At 59.7% G+C, this 23234-nt stretch overlaps 1 protein-coding gene across 4 annotated transcripts in view; it reads right to left on the reverse strand.

The window, feature by feature from the left end:
• Nucleotides 1–2345: 2345 nt before the first annotated feature.
• Nucleotides 2346–23234, reverse strand: part of OPA1 (OPA1 mitochondrial dynamin like GTPase) — a 66656-nt gene continuing 45767 nt past the window's right edge. For all 4 annotated transcript variants that reach the window (XM_044670881.1, XM_044670879.1, XM_044670880.1 and 1 more), the window contains 11 exons: nt 22980–23056; nt 19042–19207; nt 17723–17875; nt 13458–13566; nt 11775–11854; nt 10976–11116; nt 9980–10096; nt 9684–9777; nt 9436–9546; nt 3733–3799; nt 2346–2651 (listed from right to left, as the gene is read on the reverse strand). In XM_044670881.1, coding sequence (XP_044526816.1) covers nt 3735–3799; nt 9436–9546; nt 9684–9777; nt 9980–10096; nt 10976–11116; nt 11775–11854; nt 13458–13566; nt 17723–17875; nt 19042–19207; nt 22980–23056 — 1113 coding nt within the window. In that variant the 3' untranslated portion in view covers nt 2346–2651; nt 3733–3734. The remainder of the gene's footprint in view (nt 2652–3732; nt 3800–9435; nt 9547–9683; nt 9778–9979; nt 10097–10975; nt 11117–11774; nt 11855–13457; nt 13567–17722; nt 17876–19041; nt 19208–22979; nt 23057–23234) is intronic.

The following is a 23234-nucleotide window of genomic DNA, read 5'->3' on the forward strand; positions in this document are numbered from 1 at the left end:
TTCCGTGACGGCGGCCGTCATTCTGGAGGGGCTCCTTTTGGTCTGCTTCCAGCCTCGCCTCTCCTCGGGGCGCCCCGAGGAAACGCTTCCTCTCCGGGAAACGCCTGCAGCGCCCTGGCTCGGCCGGGGGTCACCGGGCGCCCGTCTTGTCTCCCCAGACGCTGGGCTCTGCCTTCTCTCTAGGGTGGCCGCGGCTTCCCCCGGTGCCCCATTCAACCCCAAAGTGGCGAAGCCCTCGGGGGGCAGCTCCAGAGCCTGCCCGCACGCACGTGCCCCAGAGGGCCCGATTTCAGCCTCGGCCCCCCTTCTCCTCGGGCAGAGCCCCCCAACTTTCCTTCCCTTCCTTCCCTCCCCCGTACTGACTGCGATCTGGGCGGGCGGCCCTCTGAGTATTGGGCCCTCCTGAGCGTCTGGGGGGCAGCGCCGCCTCCTCCAGGCTGCCCGTCGGGGCCAGCCGTCTCCCCTTTGCACCCTGAGCCCGCATCCCCAGCGTCCTCCGATCGAGGCCCCGGCACTTGTGAAAGTCCCCTCCTCGGTACCTCGACTTTGATGCTGCCTGATGGGGGGTGCCAGGGCGCGGCCTTCCCCGGCCCTTCCTCCCCTCCGCCCGCGGCCTCCCCCCACGCTAACGGGAAGAAAAGGGGCTCGTCTTCGAGGGAGAGCAGTGAAACGTCTCTTTTATTAAATACCGTTAACGTCTTCATGCCAGAAACGAGATGGACAGACATCGGGACACTCTAAACATGGCGGAGTGAGGGGGCTCCCCGGCCAGCCTCTGAGCAGCGCCAACCGCAGGCTGAGACGTCCTACGCCGCCATCGGCCTCCGCTCGAGTGCCCCAAAGGGGCGGCGTCCAGGAGGGCCCCCCAGGGGTCGGCTCTTTCTCCTTCTCCAGGAGAGCGTCAGCGCCTCGAGGGCAGGCAGGAGCCTTCGCTCTGTCCTCCATGACTCCTCCTCGCTTCCCCAAGTTCTGCTTTGGGCTCGTCTCCAAGGGGAGAACTTGGAACCAGCCTGGCCGGGAAGGTTTCCTCGCTCGGGCCGTGCGTGACTCGTCAGGGCGGCCCCTCGGAGCCCCCCCCGCTTGGCTGATCCGAGCACGCCAGTGCCAGGGGTCGGAGCACGAAGGCGGAGCCGGCCTCGGGCTATTCCTGGACAACTAAATGCTGCCTTTCCTCTGCCCACATTTCCATCTGAGACTAAAGCCCGAGAGGCCACTCTCACAGCCTGGCTCCGTCCAGGCTGCTCTGTCCAGGCTGCTCTGTCCAGGCTGCTCCGTCCAGGGCGCTCCGGGCCTCGGGAGCCAAGGCTGGTGGAGGAGGGTTCCTGGTGCTCCTCACACGGCTGGCTCAGCGGGGGCCGAGCGGGGGGCCGCAGATTTGGGTTTTCTCTTTTTTGGGTCCTCGTGGACAAACGGATGTGAACAGACTTGGTCGCCGAGAGGCTGGCGGGCCCACCGAGGCACAGTTCCGTCAAGAGTCAAACGGAGAGAATTTGGCCTTTGGCCCGAGGGCGCTTTCCAGCCGCCGCCTGGTCCTCAGGCTTCTTATTGGGCTTCCTTCGTCCCCTTGTTCTTCGGAAGTCCCTCCCCGAACACAAAGACGCTCTTCTCCACAACGATGATTCTGGATCTTCGGAACCAGACGGGGAGAGCCGGCCCCGTGTTCAGGCTTCTGGAGTTCAAACTGCATTTGGGTTTCCCTTCAATCAGCCCGTACTCGGCTCCCCCAAAAGAAAAGACGGTCCCGCTTGGTGGGAGCCCGCGGAGAGGCGGGTTCCCGACACCCACACAGCGGGATGGATCTCGGCGCCGGTTCCTCCAGAAGCCCTGGCGGCGCCCCCGGGAAGGTCCTCCAGTTCACACGGTGGCGGAGGGGCCGCGTCGTCTCGTCCGATCTCGGCGAAGGCGGACGCCGACACGAGGAGCCGCACTTGGGGCGACGCCTTGCCAGAAGCCAAACCGCTGCCGGGAAGCCGCGAGGGTCCTCGTCAGACTCCGGGCCGTGCCTGAGCGCCGAGAAGGCGCAGCCCACGGCGGGCATCTCGGCGCACTTCACCAAAGCAGGACTTCAGGAAAGGGGCACGAAGCGAGCCGGAGAAGGCGTGCGGGCGAGGGAGGCGGCGGCCCTCTAAGCTGGGCTGCGGGCGAGCGTGTGCAGGAGCCCAAGTCCATGGGGCGGCCGTGGCTGCCGGGGGAGCCCGCGGGGGAGCCCACGGGACGCTCGAGGGGGCTGCCAAAGGCTCGAGACAAGGGCACCCCAACTCGAACATTCCTGTCCCGTGAGCCCGGCAGCCCCCCAGACGCCCCAACAAAGCCGGGGGGCAGGACATTGACATACACATGACAGCACGGCTCCAGTTTTTTATTCAAACACTCAGCAATATTTTCTGAAACGGTCCTCGGTAAGAGCAGTCTGTACCGAAGAACCCGGCGTCTGGGACAAGACTAGGAGGAGGAGGGGAGGGCCAGGCGGGCCGCCTGCACCACACGGACGGCCCTCGTGACTACGGAGGCTCCTCGGGAAGAAGGCCGCGTCCCGGGCGGCAGCGTGTTTCCAAATGGGGGGCTCTCCGAGGAGAGAGGCCGCACCGAAGACTGCAGGAGCGGCTTCTCTGTTCTCTGGACTCGGGGCCACTGTTCTGGGGGCTTCTCTTCTGGGAAAGGAAGAACGTTTGCCGTTAGCAACAGCCTGGGGAGCGCGCAGGCAATCATGCTCAGCTTTCTTAGGGAAAAGGGGGACGCGGGTGAGCCCCCAAAGTGCCGCTCCTGGCCACACGCTGGCTCCTCTCTCCAAAGCTTGTATCTCGGGAGCCCGGGGCCCCTAGAGCCGTGGTGAAAACGCCCGTGGGACGCGCTCTAGCCTGCACCCCGAATCTCCTGGGTCTCCCGGTCTGAGAACGGCCAGGGCCCACCCGAGGCGGTGACCGGGGCTCCTCTCCCCTCCTGGCTCTGCGCAGGGCCAGGCCCTCGGCTCTCCTCTCCTGGGGCTGAGCCCGGCACCGAGGGAAGGAACAGTCTGGGGTTCGAGCAGGGGTCGTGGCCTTCAGCAGCCCGGGGAGACCCACAGACCCCCCTCAGAAGCACGCCTCTAAAGGCCCAGGACACGCGGAATGACAAGGAGACATTTCTGGTAAGCGAGTTCTGGGGCTCCCCAAGTCAAAGCAAGGGCAGGTGAGAAGGGCCCTCCCTGGCAATGGCTATCGGGAAGAGCCGAGGAAGGAGCCCGGCGCAGGGCTACGCTTGCCCCCGGGGCCCCGGGAGGACGTCAGAGCTCCTGGCCAGCGGTTGAGGCTGGCAGTCGGGGAAATTCTGACCCCTTTAGGAGAAGAAGGAGTCAAGGGGGGCCTCCTGAAGCGTTTTCACCCCAAGGGGGCAGGAGCTGAGAGCCTCGAGGCCGGGAGGCTGGGCTGAGCCAGGCTGCTGAGGCTGCGCGGAGGGGAGGGGGCCCGGGGGGGCTGGACTGCCGGGCCGAGGGACTGACCAGCAAAAACTCAATAAAGCAGGATTTTCAAACAGGGTAAAGAAGCCCATCGTGGGGTGGTAAATAAAAAAGGCTCCGGGGCCACCTCCAGGCCTCTTCCGGGTGGCCCTGGGGAAGCTCCCCCCTCGGTGTCCCGAAATCGCTTCACTGAACCAACCCGTCGGGGAGTCCGGACTCTGCCTGCTGGGGAAGGCCGGCCGCCCACGCGAGGCTGAGGCCGCCCAGAGACCGCCCGGACACGACTTCTTACTCACGTTTACTTCTCCTGGTGGAGGGCTTCGATGAAAGCATCAAGTTTCTCTTGGATTTCTCTCACTTTCTCTAGGAAGAGAAAAAGGAACAAAACCTTTTTACTTTGCACGTTCTGTCCCGAGAAACACCTCTCTGAGGCCCATCTGGGGCTGGAACTGGCAGGAGCCTCAGGGCTCATCCAAGCCACCCCCTTCCCCGCCCTGTGGGTGCAGAGGTGAACCCCAGAGAGGGCAGGTCCTGGGGAAGGGGGCGAAGGCGGCCAGTGGCTGCACTGGCCTCCCCACCTGGGCCTTTCCCACCAGCTCCGTGTTCTGGGCTCGTCTCTGCCTCTGTCCCCCCACAAAGGGTCTGAAGGCGGCGGCAGTTCTCAGGCTCCCCTCGGCTAGGCCCGAGCGCACGCGGGGTCCGACGCCGAGGTTTGGTTTAAGGCAGCAGCGTGCGAGGCTGGGCCCGGGCGCCCCCCACACGGAGCCCCCTCCGAGAGACTCGTCAGAAAACGCCCCTTCAGCACGACACCCATCAAGAAGCGGCCCTCGAGCCCGGCCGCCGGCGCCCAACCCTGCGTGGGCTTCTCCGAGTCAACCCCTGGCAGGCGCTTCCCAGGCCCCGGCCAGCCCCAGGAGTTTCCGTCCTGAGGAGGACGTGGCTCGAAGCAGAGGCCGGGCCCAGGCGTGGAGCCGGGGAGGGCCCGGCACACACACAGGGGCGCCTGGGCTGGCCCAGGAGGCGGCGGGACAGGGTGAGGCTGAGGCTCCTCGGGGGGCTGCACCATGCGGGGCCCTGTGCCAAGCGGTCATCAGCCTTCCATGGCCCCATCTGGGGAGACCCAAAGAACAAGGACTGGACTCTTCGGGCCTCCTCACCCAACCTAAATCCCGAGAACTGGATGGAGAGCGGCTGTCACCGGCCAAGGTGGGACCGCCAGGACGGCTTCCTCGGCAGTGGCCGGGGCCAGGGCCGGAGGTGTTTTGACGGGACCCCGACCTGGCCCCGGGGTCCTCCCGAGGCAGAAGGGCATCAGGCCGCAGCGGCCCACGGCACGGATGAAGGGAAGGAGCCAAGTGACCTCCCCGGGGACACCTCCTGGGAGGAGGTCAAGCCCAGGCCTCTGCGGCCTCCCCTGCCAGGCTGCCCCTCCGTCAAGAGCTCGAGAATTTAGAACATGCTTTACAAAGTGGGGAGCTCAGCGGCTCGGGATGGAGAGGGGGGCCCTGGGGTCAAATGTGGCCTCGGAGGCACCTGCTCGCTGGGGGACCCCGGGAGAGTCGCTCCACCCCAGGGCCCAGCCCTGCCTGCTCTTCTGCCTTCACTGGTAACAGGAGTGACCCCACGCCAGAAGGGAAGGCCCCAAAGGAGAAGCCGCCCAGACAGCGCGGTCCGAGCCCCTCGCGATGCCGCCTCTCCTGCAGCCTCCGGTTCTGCCTAGAGAAGATGCATCGCCCTGGGAGCTCCATCGCCCCGGACGCTCCGTCACCCCAGGATCTCTGGGGCCCAGACGCGGCGGCCGCTGAGCCCCCTAACGGGGGGCCGGAGGGCTCCTGTGTCTGCTGGGGACGAATTCTGCCCGGAGCTCCCGCGGGGGGACGGGCCAAATTCTGATTCCCAGAGAAGCGGGCAAGGAGGCCTGGAGGGAATCGTGGCGATGCGGCCGTGCTCCGGACAGTCCAGTCTCTTGTCTGGACAAGCTTTAAGGCAGCAGGACGCGGGGCTCCTACCTCCCACCCCGGCCCTGGCTTCATCGGAGGCTGCCGAGGCTCCCCGAAGGTGTAAGGCCGAGTGTTGGCGGCCGGCTCTGGGCCCCAGGCCTGGTGTGGTGCGGGTGGAACCACACCTGAGCTCCAGCCTGGCGTCTCTGTGCCGCGGACACGCCGATTCCTCCAGGAGCCCCGATCCTTCGGCACATTTCCTGCTGATCGCCAAATCTGGCCACTTCTTGGTCCAGTCCTTTGTGCTCTGGATCCCCTGCCTGGCTGTCCACTGCCCAGACGCTGCCCGCTGCCCAGCGGTCTGGCGGAGGCCTCCCGGGCTCCTCTCAGCTCCGGAGCGCTCCCTCAGGCCCCCCACGGCGGCGGTTCTCCCTGGGCTTTTCCAGGCGTGGCGCCGAGCCTCGGGGCCCTCCTGAGCCTCCACAAAGGTATCCGAAGAAATGGGCCTGGCCAGAGCCCGAGGAAAGGCCGAGGGGTTCAGGCCCCTCGGAGGTCCTGCTGATGCCGTGCAGCCGGACGGACCGTTCCCGGGGCTCGTTCTTCCACCAGACTCCTGCGGACACGATCGGTGGCCGAGGCCGTGGGCCCAGCCTTCGGAGTGGGCTGAATTCCCTGCGGCCCCCTTTAGGACTCCGGGCTTCTGGGCCATCTCGCGAGGACCCGGATCACGGGAGGCGCGTCCGGGGCACGAGCGGCACCCAGAAAACAACTCCTTCGGGGAGGAAGGCAAGAAAGACCAGCAGAGGCACCACGGGGGGCCGGAGGGGAGGACCAAGGCGGGCCGATCCCTTGGCAAAGGGGAGGCTGATCGGGGGGTAACGGCTGCCGAGGCGGGCAGGCAGGGAGGACGGGCGCCGTTCTTTCAGCCCCGACAGAGGATGAGGCCGAGAAGCGCCCGTCATCTGGTCGAGGGAGGAAACGAGAACAAGATAAGCCTCGTGAAGAGGCCGCGCCGAGATCTGGCTTCCGCGTTCTTCCTGGGCCTGCGAGGACGGGCCTGCGGGCTGAGCCGTCAGAACCGACGTGGCTGGGGAGGGCTTCTCCCCGCAGCCTCCGGAGCCGCCTCCCCTTTCCTCTCATTCCATCTAAAGAGAAACAAGCCGCCAGATGCCCCCCGAGCAATGAAGCGCTTTGGACTGGCGCACACCCGGCGCCGCCGCACTCCCAGAGAGAACGCAGGCGCGGCCGCAGCCCTGCACGGCGGGCCCGAGTGACTGCGGAGGAGGCAGGGAGGCGGGCTGGGAAGGGGCCGGCGGGGCCGGCGTCCCCGCTCTAAAAGTGCCCCCGACAAGCGCTGGACCTTCACCTCTTGGAGGCCGGACGGCGTCTGACCGATTCGTCCTCTGGAGGGGCCTGAGACAGGCCTGAGTTTGCAGTAACGTCACGGCGGCTTCCAGCGAGGCTCTTCTGACGGAAAAGAAACAGCGGCTTCTCTTTCCTGACCGACGCACAGACCTGACTGGACTGTTCTGTTCACCAGGCCCAAGAGCGGGGGGCCAGGCAGTGGGCTCAGCCCTGCCCGGGGTCTCCCAGCCAGGAAGCGTCTGCGGCCTCCCGTCCCCCTCCACCGAGCCCCCGGCTGCCCCCTTGGGGAAGCCTTCACGACACTGAGCAACGCCTCCAAGTCTGAACGTGGGTACGAGCCGCGGCGGTGAGGCCACGCCGGCCCCCAGGACAGGGAGGAGGTGGCCAAAAGGGGGCCTGGGAGGTGCCAGCCTGGAAGGGCCGAGCGACAGCCTGATCCCCGCCGGCTGTCAGGTCAGAGTCTGCACCCAGCCAGCGGCTCCCCTCCTGGCACCAGAACAACTGGCCTGGATCGCCGCTTCTCTTCTCGGGCTCCCCTCCTCCCAAACAGCCTCTTCTGAGAGGACGGCCGCTGGGGGCCAGGCAGCCCTGCTGTGAGCCCCCGGAGAAGCCTCGGGCCACCGTGAGTCCCTGGAGAAGCCTCAGCCGCCGTGAGCCCCCCGGAGAGGCCTCCGGCCACTGTCAGTCCCCGGAGAGGCCTCGGGCCGCCGTGAGCCCCCCAGAGAGGCTTCAGGCTGCCCAGAAGTTCCTCCCGCTTTTACGTAGATTTTCTCAGTGAAGAAAAGCTCCAGCAGGCCGCCGGCCCTCTTCTAAGTCATGTGCCCGGACAAAGGCCGGCCAGTCCTGTGCGGCTGCCCTCCCCCAGCCCCCACGACACGGCCCTCATTTCTCTGCATTTGCAGGAGGCTCGATGAGGAGCCGGGGAGGCCGGGCCCATTGTGTGCCAGCACACCAGAGACCACCCGACTGCCAGGGAGATGGCCAGGCCTGGAGCCTCAGAGGCTCATCCGCAGTGGCGGGAGGCCGGCCTGCCGCTCTGCGCTAATCCTTCAGAGGGCAGGAAATGGGGCCACGCGGTGCTGGGGGGCAGCGGGGCCCCCGGGGGCCTCGTGCTGCTCTAACTCTTCCCCTCCGTCCGGGCATCAGGCAGAAGAGCGGCGGGGACTCGCCGGGGCTCCGCTAGCGAGGCAGCCTCTGAGGCCACATTGAACCGGGCACCTTGTGTCCTCGGGCCTGGCTCTCCCCACAGGTCTGACTGAATCCATCAGCGTGACACGGGGGGCCGCGGGGAGGGAACGGAGAGCCTGCCGGGCCCCTCTGCCCACGCTGTGGCCGTAGCACGTCCGTCCCCAGGGCCGCCCCGGCCCGACGCCCTCGTGCCCCTCCGCAGAGCAGCGAGCCGCCCCCATGCCTGGGCTCCTGCGCCCCCGCCGAGGGAGAGGCCCAGCCTGCAGACGCTCCAGGAGGAGGGAGGCCCGAGGGCTGCAGGCGGCACCGGCCTGGCACTACGGGTGGCACCCCACGGAGCGTCCCCTCATCTCCAGGCGATGTTGGGGGGCTCTCTTGACGCAGGACATGGAGCCGGATGGATTTGCGAGAGAATTCCGGGACATCGAGAGCCGTCCCTCTCGGGGGCAGCCCAGTGGATGGACGGCCTCAAACGTGGCCCCCGTCTGCCCAGCCGGGCGGCCCCAGGCAAGTCCCTGAACCCCCTGGGCAGCCCCCGCCGCTCTTCTGCCCCGGATCCCAAGACACAAGGGGAGGGTTTGAGGAGCAAAAAGGATACCCTGGGCTGGGGGGGGCCGCCTCCTTCACGGGGGGGGCCCTGCATCTGGCCGCTGGCCGGGGCTGGGCCTGGCAGGGCAGCTGGAACGTCCCACCTCGATGGGTTTCTGGGCGCTACCCTGGGGCTGCCGGGCTGCCCACCCCGGAGATGGCCGTTCTGCTTCTGGCCCTCCGAGGAGACCCCGGCAGGGGCCCTTCTCGAACTCGGGGCCCCTCGGCACCTCTGCGCTCTCACAGCTCTCCTCGTGGGAGACTCCACCTCGGCCCGGGCTCCGGCCCCTGCTGGGAGATCCCACTGGACAGGCGAGAGGTGACCGGCCCAGGGTCACCCGGCCAACCCGAGGGCAGCCCCTCCCCCTGCAGGCAGCGGGGGGAGGGGGGGCGCCCAGGAGGCCAAACTCTTCTTCCCGTGAGCTGCCACTTCCGTGGGGCGCTCTGGGGTGTTTCTCACTTAAGGTCAGAGAAGGCGTTGGGGGAGAAGCTTGCCTAAGAGCTGCAGGGACGGGGACCACCGATGCCCCCTTGCGGCCTGGCACTGAACCCCCCATTAGGGCCCACGTCTGCCGGGCCCTTGGGCCAGGACGGGCTCCCCATTCATGCTCTCAGAGAAGCCACACCGTCATGTCAGACTCGACATGAGACTTCCTCGCACTCTGGCCGCTGACCGCTGCGGTCAGTTCCCCTGGAAGGCCTCTCTTCCGCTTTGGCAGCCGCTCCGAGCACGGGGCGGCCGCAGTGGGGTCTCCTGGGGGGTGCTCAGGGCCGGCACTAAACAGGTTCCCCCTGGTTCTCTGGGGACACTCCTGGCACTCACAAGCCGCCCCCCGAAATTCTCGCTCGTGGCTCCGTCCTCCCAGAGGCGCCTCCCTCCAGGGGGCGAAGGCGGCCGGCCGGCCTGGGGCTACTCACTGAGGTCTTCGGCCAGCTGGACTCTCTTCCCCGTGAGCAGCTTCACCTTCTTGTCGCCATCTTCGGCAAAGTCTTCCAGAACCTCTTTGACGTTCTTCTCGAGCCGCCGGACTGTCCGGAGCAAAGGGGGGACGTGAGAGGGAAGCCTCTCTGGGGTCTTGGGAGCCCCTCCCTGGGGCCCCCCAAAGGCAAGGGCCAGCCCTCGGGGGGCAGCGTGGGGACCCCGAGCTTAGCCCCCTCCCCCTCACCTTCCGTGTTCGTGAGCTGCTGCCGCAGCGTGTTGGCCGTGATGGCCAGCATGCGCTGGATGCGCCAGAACAGGACCACGTCGTTGCACTCCAGCTGAAAGGGCCAAAGCCGGGCATGAGTGACCGCGACGGCGAGGGCGGCCCGAGAGGGGGCCCGGAAACACACCCGTGCCTCAGGCCGGAGCTCTGGGCCCTCCCGGCACCCACGCATGGACTGGGGGGCTCCCGCCTCCCTTCCAGGCTCCTCATGCGGGAAACAAGGGGACGGGACGGGGCTCCGGGCGGGGGACAGTCACCTCCGAGTCCACAAAGTGCCGCTGGTAGTAGTAGAAGCCCCGCCGGCAGAGGTTGCAGTGAGTCAGGGCGCTCTTCAGGAAGTGCCGGCGGTACACCTGGTGCCACGTGTCCTTGATCTGTGGGGCCGCGGCCTGGTCAGCCCCGGCGGCTCCCGCACCTCCGAACCCCGTCGCCAGGCTCTCCTGCCCCCCTCCCCCCTCGTGCTAAATGGCCCCAACGAAGGGCCGCCTGAAGCAGCAGAGCCCCGCCGAGCCCCCCCAAAACCCCAGAGCCCCGCCGAGCCCTGATAAGCCCTGCAGAGCCCCCCAAAACCCACAGAGCCCCGCCGAGCCCCCCAAAACCCCCCCAAGCCCCCCAAGCCCTGCTGAGCCCCACAGAGCCCTTCATGGGCCAAGTTCACTGGGCTTTCCTGAGAGAGGCGGCCTGGCTTTTGGGGGTGAGCTCGCGCTGCCCTCTGGTGGCCTCCCCAATAACTACAAGGGCAGAGCCGGGGCTCCAGATGCCTCGCAGCAGCCTTCTGGGCACAGCTGTGCCTGGCTCAGGGATAACATNCCCCCAAGCCCTGCAGAGCCCCCCAAAACCCACAGAGCCCCGCCGAGCCCCCCAAAACCCCCCCAAGCCCCCCAAGCCCTGCTGAGCCCCACAGAGCCCTTCATGGGCCAAGTTCACTGGGCTTTCCTGAGAGAGGCGGCCTGGCTTTTGGGGGTGAGCTCGCGCTGCCCTCTGGTGGCCTCCCCAATAACTACAAGGGCAGAGCCGGGGCTCCAGATGCCTCGCAGCAGCCTTCTGGGCACAGCTGTGCCTGGCTCAGGGATAACATGCCAGCTGTGCCCAGGGCCGGGGCCGCCCTCTTGGCCCAGGAGGTCCACAGAGGAAGGGAGAGGCGCGCCCCGTCCCCTGGGGGTTGGGGGGACCCAGCCTGCCCCGCTTGGCAGATGATGTGGGCCCGCCCCGGCCCGCCCCCCAGAGAAGGCTGAGTACGGGCCGGCCGTTACCAGGGAGGGGTCCACGTCGACGCCGCGCGACTCCAGGTTCTTGCGCACGGTGGTGATCTCGTCGCTGGCCAGGTAGGCCGGGTGCTCCTCGTTGCACTTCAGCATCTTTTCTAGTTCGTTTTTTGTCTCGTTGTGGACAGACTTCAGAGGAAAGAAAGCAGGACGAGGCGGAGCTCAGCGGGGCTCTCCTTGTCCACAGAGGACTCGGCCTGTCCCCGAGTCGGACTAAAGGGAAAAGCTGAAGAACACGGAGGCCCCGAGAGGCCAGGCTGCGGAGGGTGAGCCTGAGCTTTTCTAACTCCCTTCCAGACACACCAAAGACCCTTCTGAGAAGAGGTGCCCAGGCCAGGCACCCCGGCCCCGAGGGTCCCGCCAAGGCAGTGCCCGGGAGAGGTGTCTGAGGAGGAAGGGAAGGGGAGACCCCGTGGGAAATGTCTCTCCAGGCCCCTCATCTCCTCCTCATGGCTCAGGCTCTCACTGGCTCCAACCCCCAAATAAACCTGCTTCATTTCAAAATGGCGACCCAGTTGAAGTTGGGGGAACCAGGGCAGAGGGCTGAGCCTCAGCAGGAGAGCATTTCTCATTTCCTCCCCCATTGTTTTAGTGGAAATTTCGTTTCTTCTTAGAAAAATCTTTCCAGTTCCCTTTATCATAGGCTCGGGTCCTCCTCCAATCCTCACTGAAATGGGAAACCCTCTTTAGGGCCTGGAGCAATAAAGATCCAGCCCACAGTGGGAGGACGCAAGAAGCAGGCCGGCCTACCCTGGACTGGACAGCAGCGGCAGACCGCGGCCCTCACCTGTTCGTGGGTCCGCCCCATCCAGTGCACCCATCTCTTCTTCCAGTCTGGACCCACCATGCTTTCGAGGACAGTTTCCGCTAGAACAAATAAAGAGGCCAGTGACTCCTCCTTGCCTCTCCCAGTGTGCCTAGGATGTGTGGGCTCGTCTGGCTGCTCCCAATTCCTCATCAGCTAAACTGAAGCGAAGGGGAAGACAATTTGGACAAGAGCCACCACACGAAGTACACCCGAGAGCCTGCAAATGGCCGAAGTGCTCCTGCCGGGCCCGTGGCCTTGGCACAGATACTAGGACAAAGGCGTCTGAGATGATGAAGGGCACCGAGTGGCCCTCGGATTTCCTCTCAAGGCTCTGGACAACAAGGAGAAGCCCCTGCCACTGTCCCTGAGCTTAGCCCAAGGGGCGGCCTTCTCTCTTCTCTAGCCCCATCTTCCTGTCTCCTGGCCGCCCCCCGCTTGACCTGTCCGGTCCGCACCCTCTCCCTTTAAGGCAGACTTCCCTGAGAAGGAGGCTACAACATGGGCCTCCACTTTCTTTCCTCTCTTCCTAATTGTCCAGTCGGGCACCTTCATCATTCCACAGAACCTGCCTCATCAAAGTGACCAGTGGTTGCTGGGCTGTCAGACATAAGAGCCTTTTCTCATTCTTGGGACCCCACTGACCGCCCTTTCCCTGCTTCTCCTCCCTTGTCTGGCTACTCTTCCTCCAGGCCTGAGCCCTCCTCTCACTCTCTGCTGACCTCACCAGTTCTTGTGGAGCCAATGATAACCCCCAGGCCGACGACTGTAGGATCTCCTTGGGCAGTCCTGACCTCTCTCCTGACCTCCAGCCTCATCCCACCGACTGGCCATTGGACACCTCCCACTGGATGTCCTGCTGACAGGCAGGCAGGAGGCAGCCCAGAGGACTCCTTATCTTTTCCTTCAAACCCCGCCTTCTTCTGGGTCTCCCTGCGCCTGGAGACACCCCCTCAACCACCCAAGCTCACAGCCTCCTTCCTCACAGCCACCCGCCATATGCAATCTGCTGCCAGGGGCTGACAACAGGCTCAATGGCTCTCCAGTGCCTCCTCTTCCCTCCCTCGTGAGCCTGTGCACTTCCTGTGCTTGGGGAGAGTGCAGTGGTTTGCTGTCTCCTTCCTTCTCCAGTGGATTAAAGTAAACACGGTTGGGTCACAAAGTTAGTAACTGTGTGAGGCTGGATTTGAACTCAGCTCATCCAGGCCCAATACTCTATCCACTGAGCCACCTTGCTGCCTCTTCTAGATTTCAAGCTGTCTTCCTAAAGTACAGGCCACCTCCTATTAAAGTCCAAGATCCAACAGGAAATCCTCTGTTTGGCTCATCGCATCTTTTGACCCTGACCCCGGCTACTTCCTGGCCTTCTCCCAGTGGATGCTGTCCCCTCGCTGCCCACTTCCCCTCCTGGCCCCTTCAGCCTCCTTCCCTCGGAGATGACCCTCCGTCTACCCTGACCGTGGGTCTCAGACGGGCTTTTGTCCCCCCACGAGGTGGGGCCCTGGTTCTGCCTTTGCCGAGCACCGGCCTTAGCACAGGGTCTGACAAATGGGCATTTGACAAAACTCACTGACGGGCACTTCGTGGGAACGGTAAGAAAGGACAGCCCCAGAGGGTCCCCACGTGCAGTCGGGGCACGGGGGCGGGAGGAGCCACCCTACTCACTGTCCTTGAGCCGCCCCCGGAGGGCTTCCTCCATAAAGTAGATGGCTGCGTCCCACTGCTGCTTGTCTGTGATGGAGCGGTCCTCCAGGGCATTGTGCTGGATGACTCTCTGAAAGGAGGAGGAGGGAAGGAGCATGGGCCATCTGTCTCATCAAAGCAAGGGAGCAGAACCCACCAGACTCCCCCCAAAAAGAGAGGAAAACAGGCGAGCCCGATCCATCTGCTCCACTTGTAAGGAGAGGGGAAAAGTGAGAAAGAATTTCTGAGAAAGAAGACTCAGCCCTTGGTTCCATGCACTGCCAGCTGGCCAGGGCCATCCTGCCTGTGGCTCCAGGCTCTCTGGAAGGCTCAGGAATGGACTCACAACGTCCATTTGTTTTCCCCCTCCTGACCCTACGCCAGTGTTGGTGCACCTTTTAGAGATCGTGTGCCTGCGAGAGCCCCGCATTACCCCACACAGCGGAGGGAGGAAGGGCTGGCGCCGGGCGGCCAGGCAGAGGAACAGGGCGTGTGAACACTGTCCCCAGGCGCAGCGGAGAGGGCGAATGGAGCAGCCCCCTCCGGCATGCCAGAGCACACGTGCCATGTCTTCACCAACACAGTTTTTGCTGCTTCATCAGAAGACCAGTAGAGAAAAGAGTCTTTTCAAACTAATTTTGAACTGCTCTAGTTTTTAAAGAAGAGGCAGAAAAGAAGGTTGCCTGACAATGAATGAGTGACAATGCCATGTCCGGCTGCCCTACTTCCTCTCCCCCACAGAAAAATCCCGGTTCTATCCAAGCATGCCGATTGTAAAGACAACGTTCCGTTGAGTTCCAAAGGAGCAGAGGCCAACCAGAAGGGAGGGAAGAAAGAAGAGGATCCAGGAAGGGAGGAGGTCAGTAGTTGGTGGGTCAGCAATCCGGACTCCGGAGAAGGCCAGCTGCTGGATTTTTATTCTGTTTGCCTTGTCTCTAGGGAAATGGTCCTTTGCAGGGAGCCCCAAGCAGTCCCAGAGAGGCCCAGCAGTGTGACTGCAGAGCTCTGGCCCCGGGGCGAGGAGAGATCTTGGGAAACCAAAAATGGGCTCCCGAAAGAGAGAGAAGAGCAAAGGGAAGAGAACAGTATGTACAAACTGGGGCAAGGGCTTGGCCTTAAATCTACGGGAATTCTAGAAAGGATCCTGAAAGAAGGGGCTGGCAAACATCTGGAGAGGGAAGCAGTGACTAGTAAGAACCAGCACGGCTGAATCATGAACAAAACAGGGGAGTGGTTCGGCTAAAGCAAGTCTAGACCAACGAGGCACATCACACGTCAAGATGGCGGGAGAAGCTTCCGAGGCCATGACAAATTGGGCCCAGGCCCCTGAGTTTCAGCACTGGACCTCACATACGGGAGAAGGCAGATTTTTATATATTAAACACAATTACTCAAATGAGAACAATCGATTCAAAGAAAACAATTAGGATACGTTAGGCAATCTGAAGCTTAGGGACTTTCCAAGTCAGGAGGGGGAGAGCAAACAAACAATTCTCTGAAATCAGAAAAAGAGGCGTTACTCTCCCCCCAAAAGTCTGGATTCAATCAAAGGGACAAGGAAATGGCAACCACTGATCTGTGCCAGGCCAGTTTTCCGGTAAGACAAAAGGGCTGCTTGAGGGGCGTCACCAGGAGAACATTCCTGGCCTCCAGCATCTGATCACACTGGGTTTCGGGTCAGCCTCACCTCAGTTAGAGGTCGCTAAGCACAGGGAGACTCGGTCCAGCTTCTTGGCCAGTTGGGATGGGCTCAAACAATGTAACAAAGTTTTCTCACAAGACAGAAATTAGACCAGACCAGTGATGATGAGCCTTTTAGACACCATGTGTGGGAAGCCAATAAGAGAAACCGTCTCAAATAGATAAAAATCTGAGACTCCTCTTTGGACCCCTTTTGTGACCCACACCCTTTCTTGTTGAAAGTACTGTGGCCTTATTGAAACGCTTTAAGCTCTTAGCAAACCAGTAGTCAAGAAGTTCACATTCTTCCCCTTTGGTCAGAAGTGCAGCCAAGGCCCAAACCTTAGTTTAGCTGGGCATTTGCCCCTGAAGCTGAAGGTCCAGCCTGGTTCTTATCTTCACCTCGAAGCTTCTAAGCCTGTTGTATTGTCTATGTTAAAAATGCATTTTCCTTGCGCTTTTGGGTGAAAGGGAGTTTGAATTAGCTATGAGCTAACAGTCAAGATTGTCTCCAGAGTCCCAGTTACTTCCTTATCAAATAAGTCCTTATCAGATTATCAGAGATGATAACTAGATCTTTACCCCTGACAGGGCTGGGAGAAAGGGAGGGGAGTGGCTCAGGGGCTCCCCTCAGGGGAAGGAGGAAGCACAGAGGGCTGGGGAGGTGTGGAGAGGAGGAGGGGAGCCCCTTCGCCCTCCTAGTAAATAACTGGTGGGCGCTGGTGGCGTGTGTGCCCTGAGAATGCCCTGTGTGCCATGTTTGGCACATGTGCCATAGGTTCACCATCATGAAACCAGATCACAATGGAAGAGAAAGGGAGATGAGCTGGCCCCGTGTGGGTCTCTCAGTTCCCACCACTGCCCTCAGCTCTCTCACACCAGATGGTAACAAACTAGAAGTCAGGAAGTAATTGCCTTTAATCCCTATAGCTGGAGGACAAAATCATGGACAACGGGCATAAGGATACAAAAGAGAAAGTGGAAAATTGAGAGTCAAAAATGAATCTGACACAAGTAAACTCAGAAGGAAAAAGAGGCAAAGGCAGGGCAAGGTCTTTCCAGGAAGTTTCCCTGGGAAAGATCTCCACAAGGAATGATTTTGAGTGAAGAAGACCAAGAACTCACTCCCCAACAAGTAATGGGATAGGGATGAGAACAGGCAGTTTCAAAAGAAGAAATTCAAATTCTCTACACTCCCTAATAAGTAGATACACAAATGAGAGCCACCTCGAGCTTCCATTCCACTTCCTACTCCTGAGGCTAAGAAAGATGACAAGAGACACGTGCTGCTGGGTTGAGGGAAAAGAGGTAGGCAAGTTTGTACATTGTTGGTGGAGCTGTGAATTTGTCCCTTTCTCCTGAAGAGCAGCTTAAAACAATGCCCCCAAGAAACAGACTGGGCTGTCCATGCTCCCAAACTCTCCTCGGGGAGCCACAATGAGGTCCACCTCCCAGGGAGAGCAAAGAACAAGAAACAAGGCTTTAATGCGCACATACGTCTGGCATACAGAAGGAGCAGAAGGACACTATGGGATGAGACACGATGAAAGAAAGAAGACGCTGATGAACTGGTACAGGGGGCAGGGAGCAGGCAAGAACGACCCACGCAAATGGACATGTCCCAAAGAAACCTGGGGACACTCTAGAACACCGACTGGTGCAATGATCAAGCCCAGCTTCAGGTACAGCTCACTCTCCCTCCTCCCAGAGGTGGAGGGAGCCATGTTTATCACCTGTGAGGATGACACAGAGCCACGGCGGACAGTGACAGAATCAGAATCCAGAATAATTAGGCTGAATCTGATAATTCAGCTTTAAATGGGATTGCCCCATGCTTTGTGTTCAGATCCCTCGAGCCCAAGAGAGAGCCCGGCCCACACAAAGGACTTTAAATATAAAGTCTGATACTTGGGCACAAACAAATAAAGAAACAGTGGAAGATGGTTGTTCTGAAAATGTCTGAGGGTCTTAGTGGACTGCAAGCTCCTTGAGAGTCAGCAGCGGGAGAGGTGGGGCTTCCAGAAAAAGGGAGGTGATGGCCCCCCCACATGTTAGGGTTCAGTTCTGGACACTAAAATTTAAGGAGAACGTCCAACAAGAACACGGAACAGCCTTGAGCCTACATTACGGAAGGATGGGTCTAAGGGCCTTCCCAGAGCCATATGACCGTGGTCTGAGAGGTCGGAGGGGAAAGGAATCCTCATGACCTGCAGAGATGGGTTCTCGAATCACCGCATGGAGCTGCCTCTCGGAATCGAAGTATAAATTCAGTAAATATGAAAAGGAAGAGGAAAATTGGAGTGAAAAGTAAAAACAAACCCTATTGCCAGAACCTGCTCGCCAACCTCTCTCTTTCCTGTACTTTCCCCTTCTAGCTCTTCTCCAAGCAAAAGCTCACAGGATTCTGGTCACTCCGGAGGGGCAGTGGACGGGCTGGGGCCGAGGCTGAGAAGGACGGTGAGGATGAAGCCTCCGTTCCGCAGGGGCAGAAGGCCGCGCACTTGGTCTGGCTCAGCTGCTTTCTGGAGGACCCCCACTTCCCCCCACCCCGAGCAGCCCTGGCCTACCAAGCTGTCTTCAGCAAAGTCGTTCCACTTGTGCCGCTTAATGCTTTCTTCTTTAACGGCTTGTTTGAGTTTGTCGAATATGTCATCGTGTTCCTTTCCTTTGGGCTCCGTCATGAAACGAGAAAACTCCTCCTGCAGGGTCTCCCAAGCAACCTGCGGGGATGGAGCAGAGAGAACGGGCCGGACTTACTACACGACTCAGAGCCGTCGTCTCTGGCACCTGAAACATCCACCAGGAGGTGCTTATGAAGGGAAACATCCAGATAAAAACTTGTACAAACTCCAAACAAAACAAGCCCAAGTCCCCATCAAAAACAGAAAAACAGGGGGCAGCTGGGTGGCTCAGTGGATGGAGAGTCAGGCCTAGAGACGGGAGGTCCTGGGTTCAAATCTAGCCTCAGACACTTCCCAGCTGGGTGACCCTGGGCAAGTCACTTGACCCCCATGGCCCACCCTGACCACTCTTCCGCCTGGGAGTCAATGCACAGAAGTTAAGGGTTTAAAATAAAAACAAAAAACAAAAAACAACAAAAAAACAAAACAGAAAAACAATCTCTGAGAATGTCAAAGAATAAAAACTGGATCTTCTCTAATTTGGACAATTAAAAAATCTGTTCAGGGCCTCTGAGCAGCAGAGAGGACGAATCCTTCCTGCCTGGGCTGTGGCCCCCTGGAGGCTGTTATAGCAAAGGAACCATTCGGGCCCTTGGAACATCCAACTCAACACTTTTCTTACTGCCTCTTGCAGGAAATGGGATCCGGCAAGGGGCAGAGAAAAGGCTTCTGGGGGCATGAGACGCCCTGGACAAGCCAAAGAAAGGCCCAGAGGATGGTGGCGGGGGAGCAGCTCCTTCCTGAGCACCTACAGGGCATTCCAATGGGACGAGCCCTTTTCAAAGCGGGGCCCCAGCCGCTGCTTTCAGAGCCTGACGCCGAGCTGGCTCTGACTCTGGGCAAGGCCAAGGTCCGGCTGCTGCAAGACGCAGGGCTTCCCGGGGCCCCACTGACCCTCCATCCGACATTTTTGGCCTGTGCCCAATCACGTGGGTGTAGACCAACCGTCTGACAGTGACTTCTTTAGCACAATGAAGCGCTTTCCTTGCTTTTACTCATGAGGGGCCTTGAAACACATCTTGCATTCAGATTTCGTAGGAAAACAGGGCTTGGGGAGCTAGTGAATTGGGGGCGAGGGCAGCCCTCCGGAGACCTCCACCCACAGGCCTTTCCAGGCGGCCTCTAGGATGGTGCGAGTCCTGCCAGGGCAGAGGTGCGGGCCCAGCTGCTGGCTCTCACTCTACCCACCAGGACAACAGCCTAACCTCGACCGCTTTAGTGGGCAGCTGCTTGTCTGTCCACTGCTTGAGCTTGATGTCCACCGTTGTGTTGAAAGTGCCCGAGTTCATGGTCTGGGCAGCAGGAAGGTAGATGTTCTCGATCACGTGCGTCGATACTCTCTCCCACAGCATCTGCTGGAGAATCTCTTCCCTGAAACAGGAAAGAGCATGAGGGCCATTCTGGCTCTTAGCCCCGGAGCTCTGGGCCTCACTGCCCCCTCCACGGCCCTGCCCAGAGGGCCAATTCCCCCGTGGGGTGGGGGTGGGGGTGGTGCCCGCCGGGTCTGTCCCAGAGAAAGGCTCACTAGAGGACCGATAAGAAAGCTACAAGGATGCCGGTTTGCCAACAGGATTTACAGAGCCAAGGCTGCGTCCCCTGCCCTGCTGGCACACAGCAGGCTCTTTAATGACGGATTAAATCCAGACAAGGCAGGACAGACACGGGGCTATCGGAACGCTCCTGCCCCCAACAAGCTGACAAGACAGTAACGGCGGGAGGGAACCGGGAAATGCTTCCTCTACAGGCGGGGACGTGTCCTCATCACCGCCATCACCGCCAGCTTTTGCCCAGCCTCCCATAGGCCAGGCCTGGCGCCAAGCTCTGTCCAATACTGGCTCAGCCGGAAGACAGACGGGATCTAAGAGAAGGTGCTGAACAGGAGACGGAGGGCTCCGGTGTGCACAAAGGCCCGAGATGGGACATTCGGCCGGCCAGGTGGCTGGAGGGTCCGGGGCAAGAAGGGAATGATGGGCCCCCAGCCCGGCTCACAGAAAACCTCTTGTGTGAGGCTAGAAAGGGATACTGCCGGGGACCACAAGGGCATGATAACTGGGGGGGGGGGGGTCTCAAAGCTTTATGTGGGATTCTCCATCTGCTCTTCATTCTCCATATTCTCTCTGGGCCAGATTCCAGCAATCTTGAAGGATCTGGTACCTAAGGAGAAATGAGGACCTTGGGAAGAAGGGAGAGCAGAACAGCTCTGAGTTTGGGAAAGAAAAGGTCTGGCAGGGCCTACTCCACCCTACACCCACCACTTAGGGAAAGTAGGATTTTCCCCCAAAGGATTCACAGAAAACGAAGTCTTTTGGCCAAAACCTCAGTAGAAGCTAAATCAAGAACAAAGAGAGTTTCCACAAGTTCAAAGGGTGCAGAGAAAGGACTGGTGGGCTTCTGTGGCCTAAAATTCTACAAGGGAAAGAACAAAGGAGATGGGAAATCTCAATAATTAAATCTGAAAACATTAAAATAAATAATTCCAATGACAACAATCCTGGGTTTAGGAGATAGGTACTCCTATGATCCCCATATTGTAGTTAAGGAAACTGAGGCAGGCAGAGGTTAAGTGACTTGCCAAAGGTCACATAAGTAGCAAGTATCTGAGGCAGCCTTAGAATTGTCTTCCTGACTCCAACCAGAGCTCTGGCCATTATGTCGCCTAGAAAATGAGAGATGGAAACGTGGCAGAGGCCTAGTGCCTTCTACCAACGAGATCCTCCTTAGACTGCAAGCTTCTTGAGGGCTGGGACTGTGGGTGTCCCTTTCTTTATATCCCAAGCCTTAGGAGGGTGACTGGCACAGAGCTGGCACCTCGTCACATGACCTAGAAGGGTATGAACTCTGCCATGTCACATCCTGACTGACTCAGCAAGCTCCCAGGCCACTAACCCTGATGGACTGCCAGCCAGCCAGGCTTTCCCATCTTGGACTTCTAAACTTGATCTCTGAATTCTGGGGGCGAACGACTCTGAAAAGGTGAGATTTAATAGAAATGTGTAAATAGCTCTTAGGGAGACAACCAGGGCAAATATCCATGGAAGAAACCCAAGAAAATGGCAACATGAGTGTGATAGTGTCAACCTCCAGTGGCTTAGGGAGAAGAGATTAAAAGAATAGAAATTGGGGGCAACTGGGTAGCTCAGTGGATGGAGAGTCGGGCCTAGAGACGGGAGGTCCTGGGTTCAAATCTGGCCTCAGATACGTCCCAGTTGTGTGACCCTGGGCAAGTCACTTGACCCCCATTGCCCACCCTTACCACTCTTCTGCCTTGGAGCCCATACACAGAAGTTAAGAGTTAAAAAAAAAAAAAAAAAAAAAAAAAAAGGGAACAGAAATCCCAGAAAGTATGAATGCTTCCACCTCTCAAAGGCTACCAAGAGACCACTTGTGTGTGTCCATCCCAAGAGGGCTTTCAATGAAGGTAAGGGCTCCGTGGGACATAGATGTACAATGGCTTCCCAGGCCCGCTGGGATCAGACCAGAAGCCCAAGATCTCTTCCCCAGTGGGGTTTGGCAATCCCATGGCACGACATGTTTTGCTGGGTTCTTCTGGTAGTCTCAGGATAGAGTGATGGAAGGGAACAGTCCATTGGACTACCCACTGGCTCCTGGATCCAGGACCCTACATTTCAGAGAGGCTCAAAAGGAAGATAAACGGCCCCAAAGTGGAACAGGCTTCCCCAGAAGGAGCCTGCGTTTCCCTGTTTCTACGGGTTTTGAGGCTGTGGGTGATGACTCCTCACTAGATCTTCTAGGGGATCTGGGGTGCTCGGGCTTCCTTCTAACGCCCCAGATTCCACCAATCCATCCTCATCTGGCACAAATGGCTATCAGCAGAGCTGCTTTTTTAATCTCCCCATATCTGCTGTGTTATAAGGAAGCTGTGTTCTAAAAGCCCAAATCGCCCCCTTTCCAGAAAAAAATAATACTTAGTGCCCCCGTCACATACTATCACCGCCGCCTTGCAGTTATTCACAGCCCCCAAATGCACCTGTGGCCATCACTGCCCCCCTGGATCGTGGTGGCGCCCACTTTGGGAATCACCGGCATATACGATGGCTTCCACTTCTCACATAAACCCCAAGAGATGAAACTTAATTTTATCCAAAAAAATCAATTTCCTTTCAAAAGTATCCTCCACTTTACCCTTTAAAACCCCCTTTTATTTGATGCACACACACGCTTCCTTTCCCTGGCTGCATGGGAGGTCACAGAAGTGTCTAGGGAGGCCCTGTGCTCTTGGGTTTCGGTGGGGCCGTGTGTGCCTGGCATCACAACCAAAAGTGCCAACAAAACGTGCCATTTAAAAGGCAGGAGGAAGGAGGGCCCTCAGAAGGCGCACCCCCAACTCGGGGGGCAGTGGCTGGTCACAGAGCGGGGCCTCGAAGGCAGCTGGCTTCCAACAGCCCGGGTGAGGAGGGCATAAGGGGAGAAGCCGGGAGGGATGGAGATACTTCTGAGAAATGGCAACGAGGCCACTTCATCCAAGGGAAGGAGGAGAAAAAGGAAAGCACCAGAGAAAGACGGGCAGGCTCCTCCTCGTGAAGGGCTTTGAAGGCCAAAGGGCAGGGGGACGAGGAGCTCGACAGAACCTGTGCCGGGCACCATGTTGAGGGCTTAACAGAAGAGGGGTTTGTATCTGATCTCATGAGTCATAATGGGAACCACAGGAGCTCCCCAAGAGAGATCAGTGTGGCAGGAAGACGGAGGATTTGAAAGGGGAGAGACTCAAGAATGGAGACTCATCAAGAGGCCAGGTCAGGAATCACCTCGAGGGGCTGAGGGCTGTCTGAATGGAAGAGAGAGATGGAGGGATATGGGGCAATCAGAATGGAGGAAATCTGGGAAATGGGGAGCCCCAAGGGCTGGAGGAAGGGGCAGAATTGAGGACTCAAGGCTGTAGCCTCAGGGCACTGGAAAGACGCAGGTGTCCCACACAGAAACCAGGAAGGTTAGGAAAAGGCACACAATCGTTTCAGGGGAAGAGAGTTTTGTTTCAGACGTTTGGAACGGCAGACGCTTCTAGGTGGGGATGGCCAATAGGCAACATGCAATTTTTCATGGACTTCTACATCTATGCCACAAGGAAAGAAGCATGTTAAAGATCTCCCCAGAGGAAGAGGTCTGGAAGCGAGTCAGGACTCACCAGTGCTTTGGGGTCACCTGGCTCAAACTGATAACTTCGTCTAGTATTTCGTTCTTGGCTTTCTCAAAGAGTTCATTCTAGGCAGGAAAGAAACATGCGAGTGAGCTTTTAAAAATAAACCCATTTACCTTTGCTGGAGGTGCCCACAGTGACTCACGGGCCAATCAGACCTAAGAAACAGATGCCTGGAAAATGGGATGGGAACCACGCAGTGTGTGCAAGGCTGACCAATGGACCACCGGAATAATGCAGATT

Source organism: Gracilinanus agilis, chromosome 3 (genome assembly GCF_016433145.1).
Source record: "Gracilinanus agilis isolate LMUSP501 chromosome 3, AgileGrace, whole genome shotgun sequence".
In the NCBI taxonomy this organism is placed as follows: domain Eukaryota; kingdom Metazoa; phylum Chordata; class Mammalia; order Didelphimorphia; family Didelphidae; genus Gracilinanus; species Gracilinanus agilis.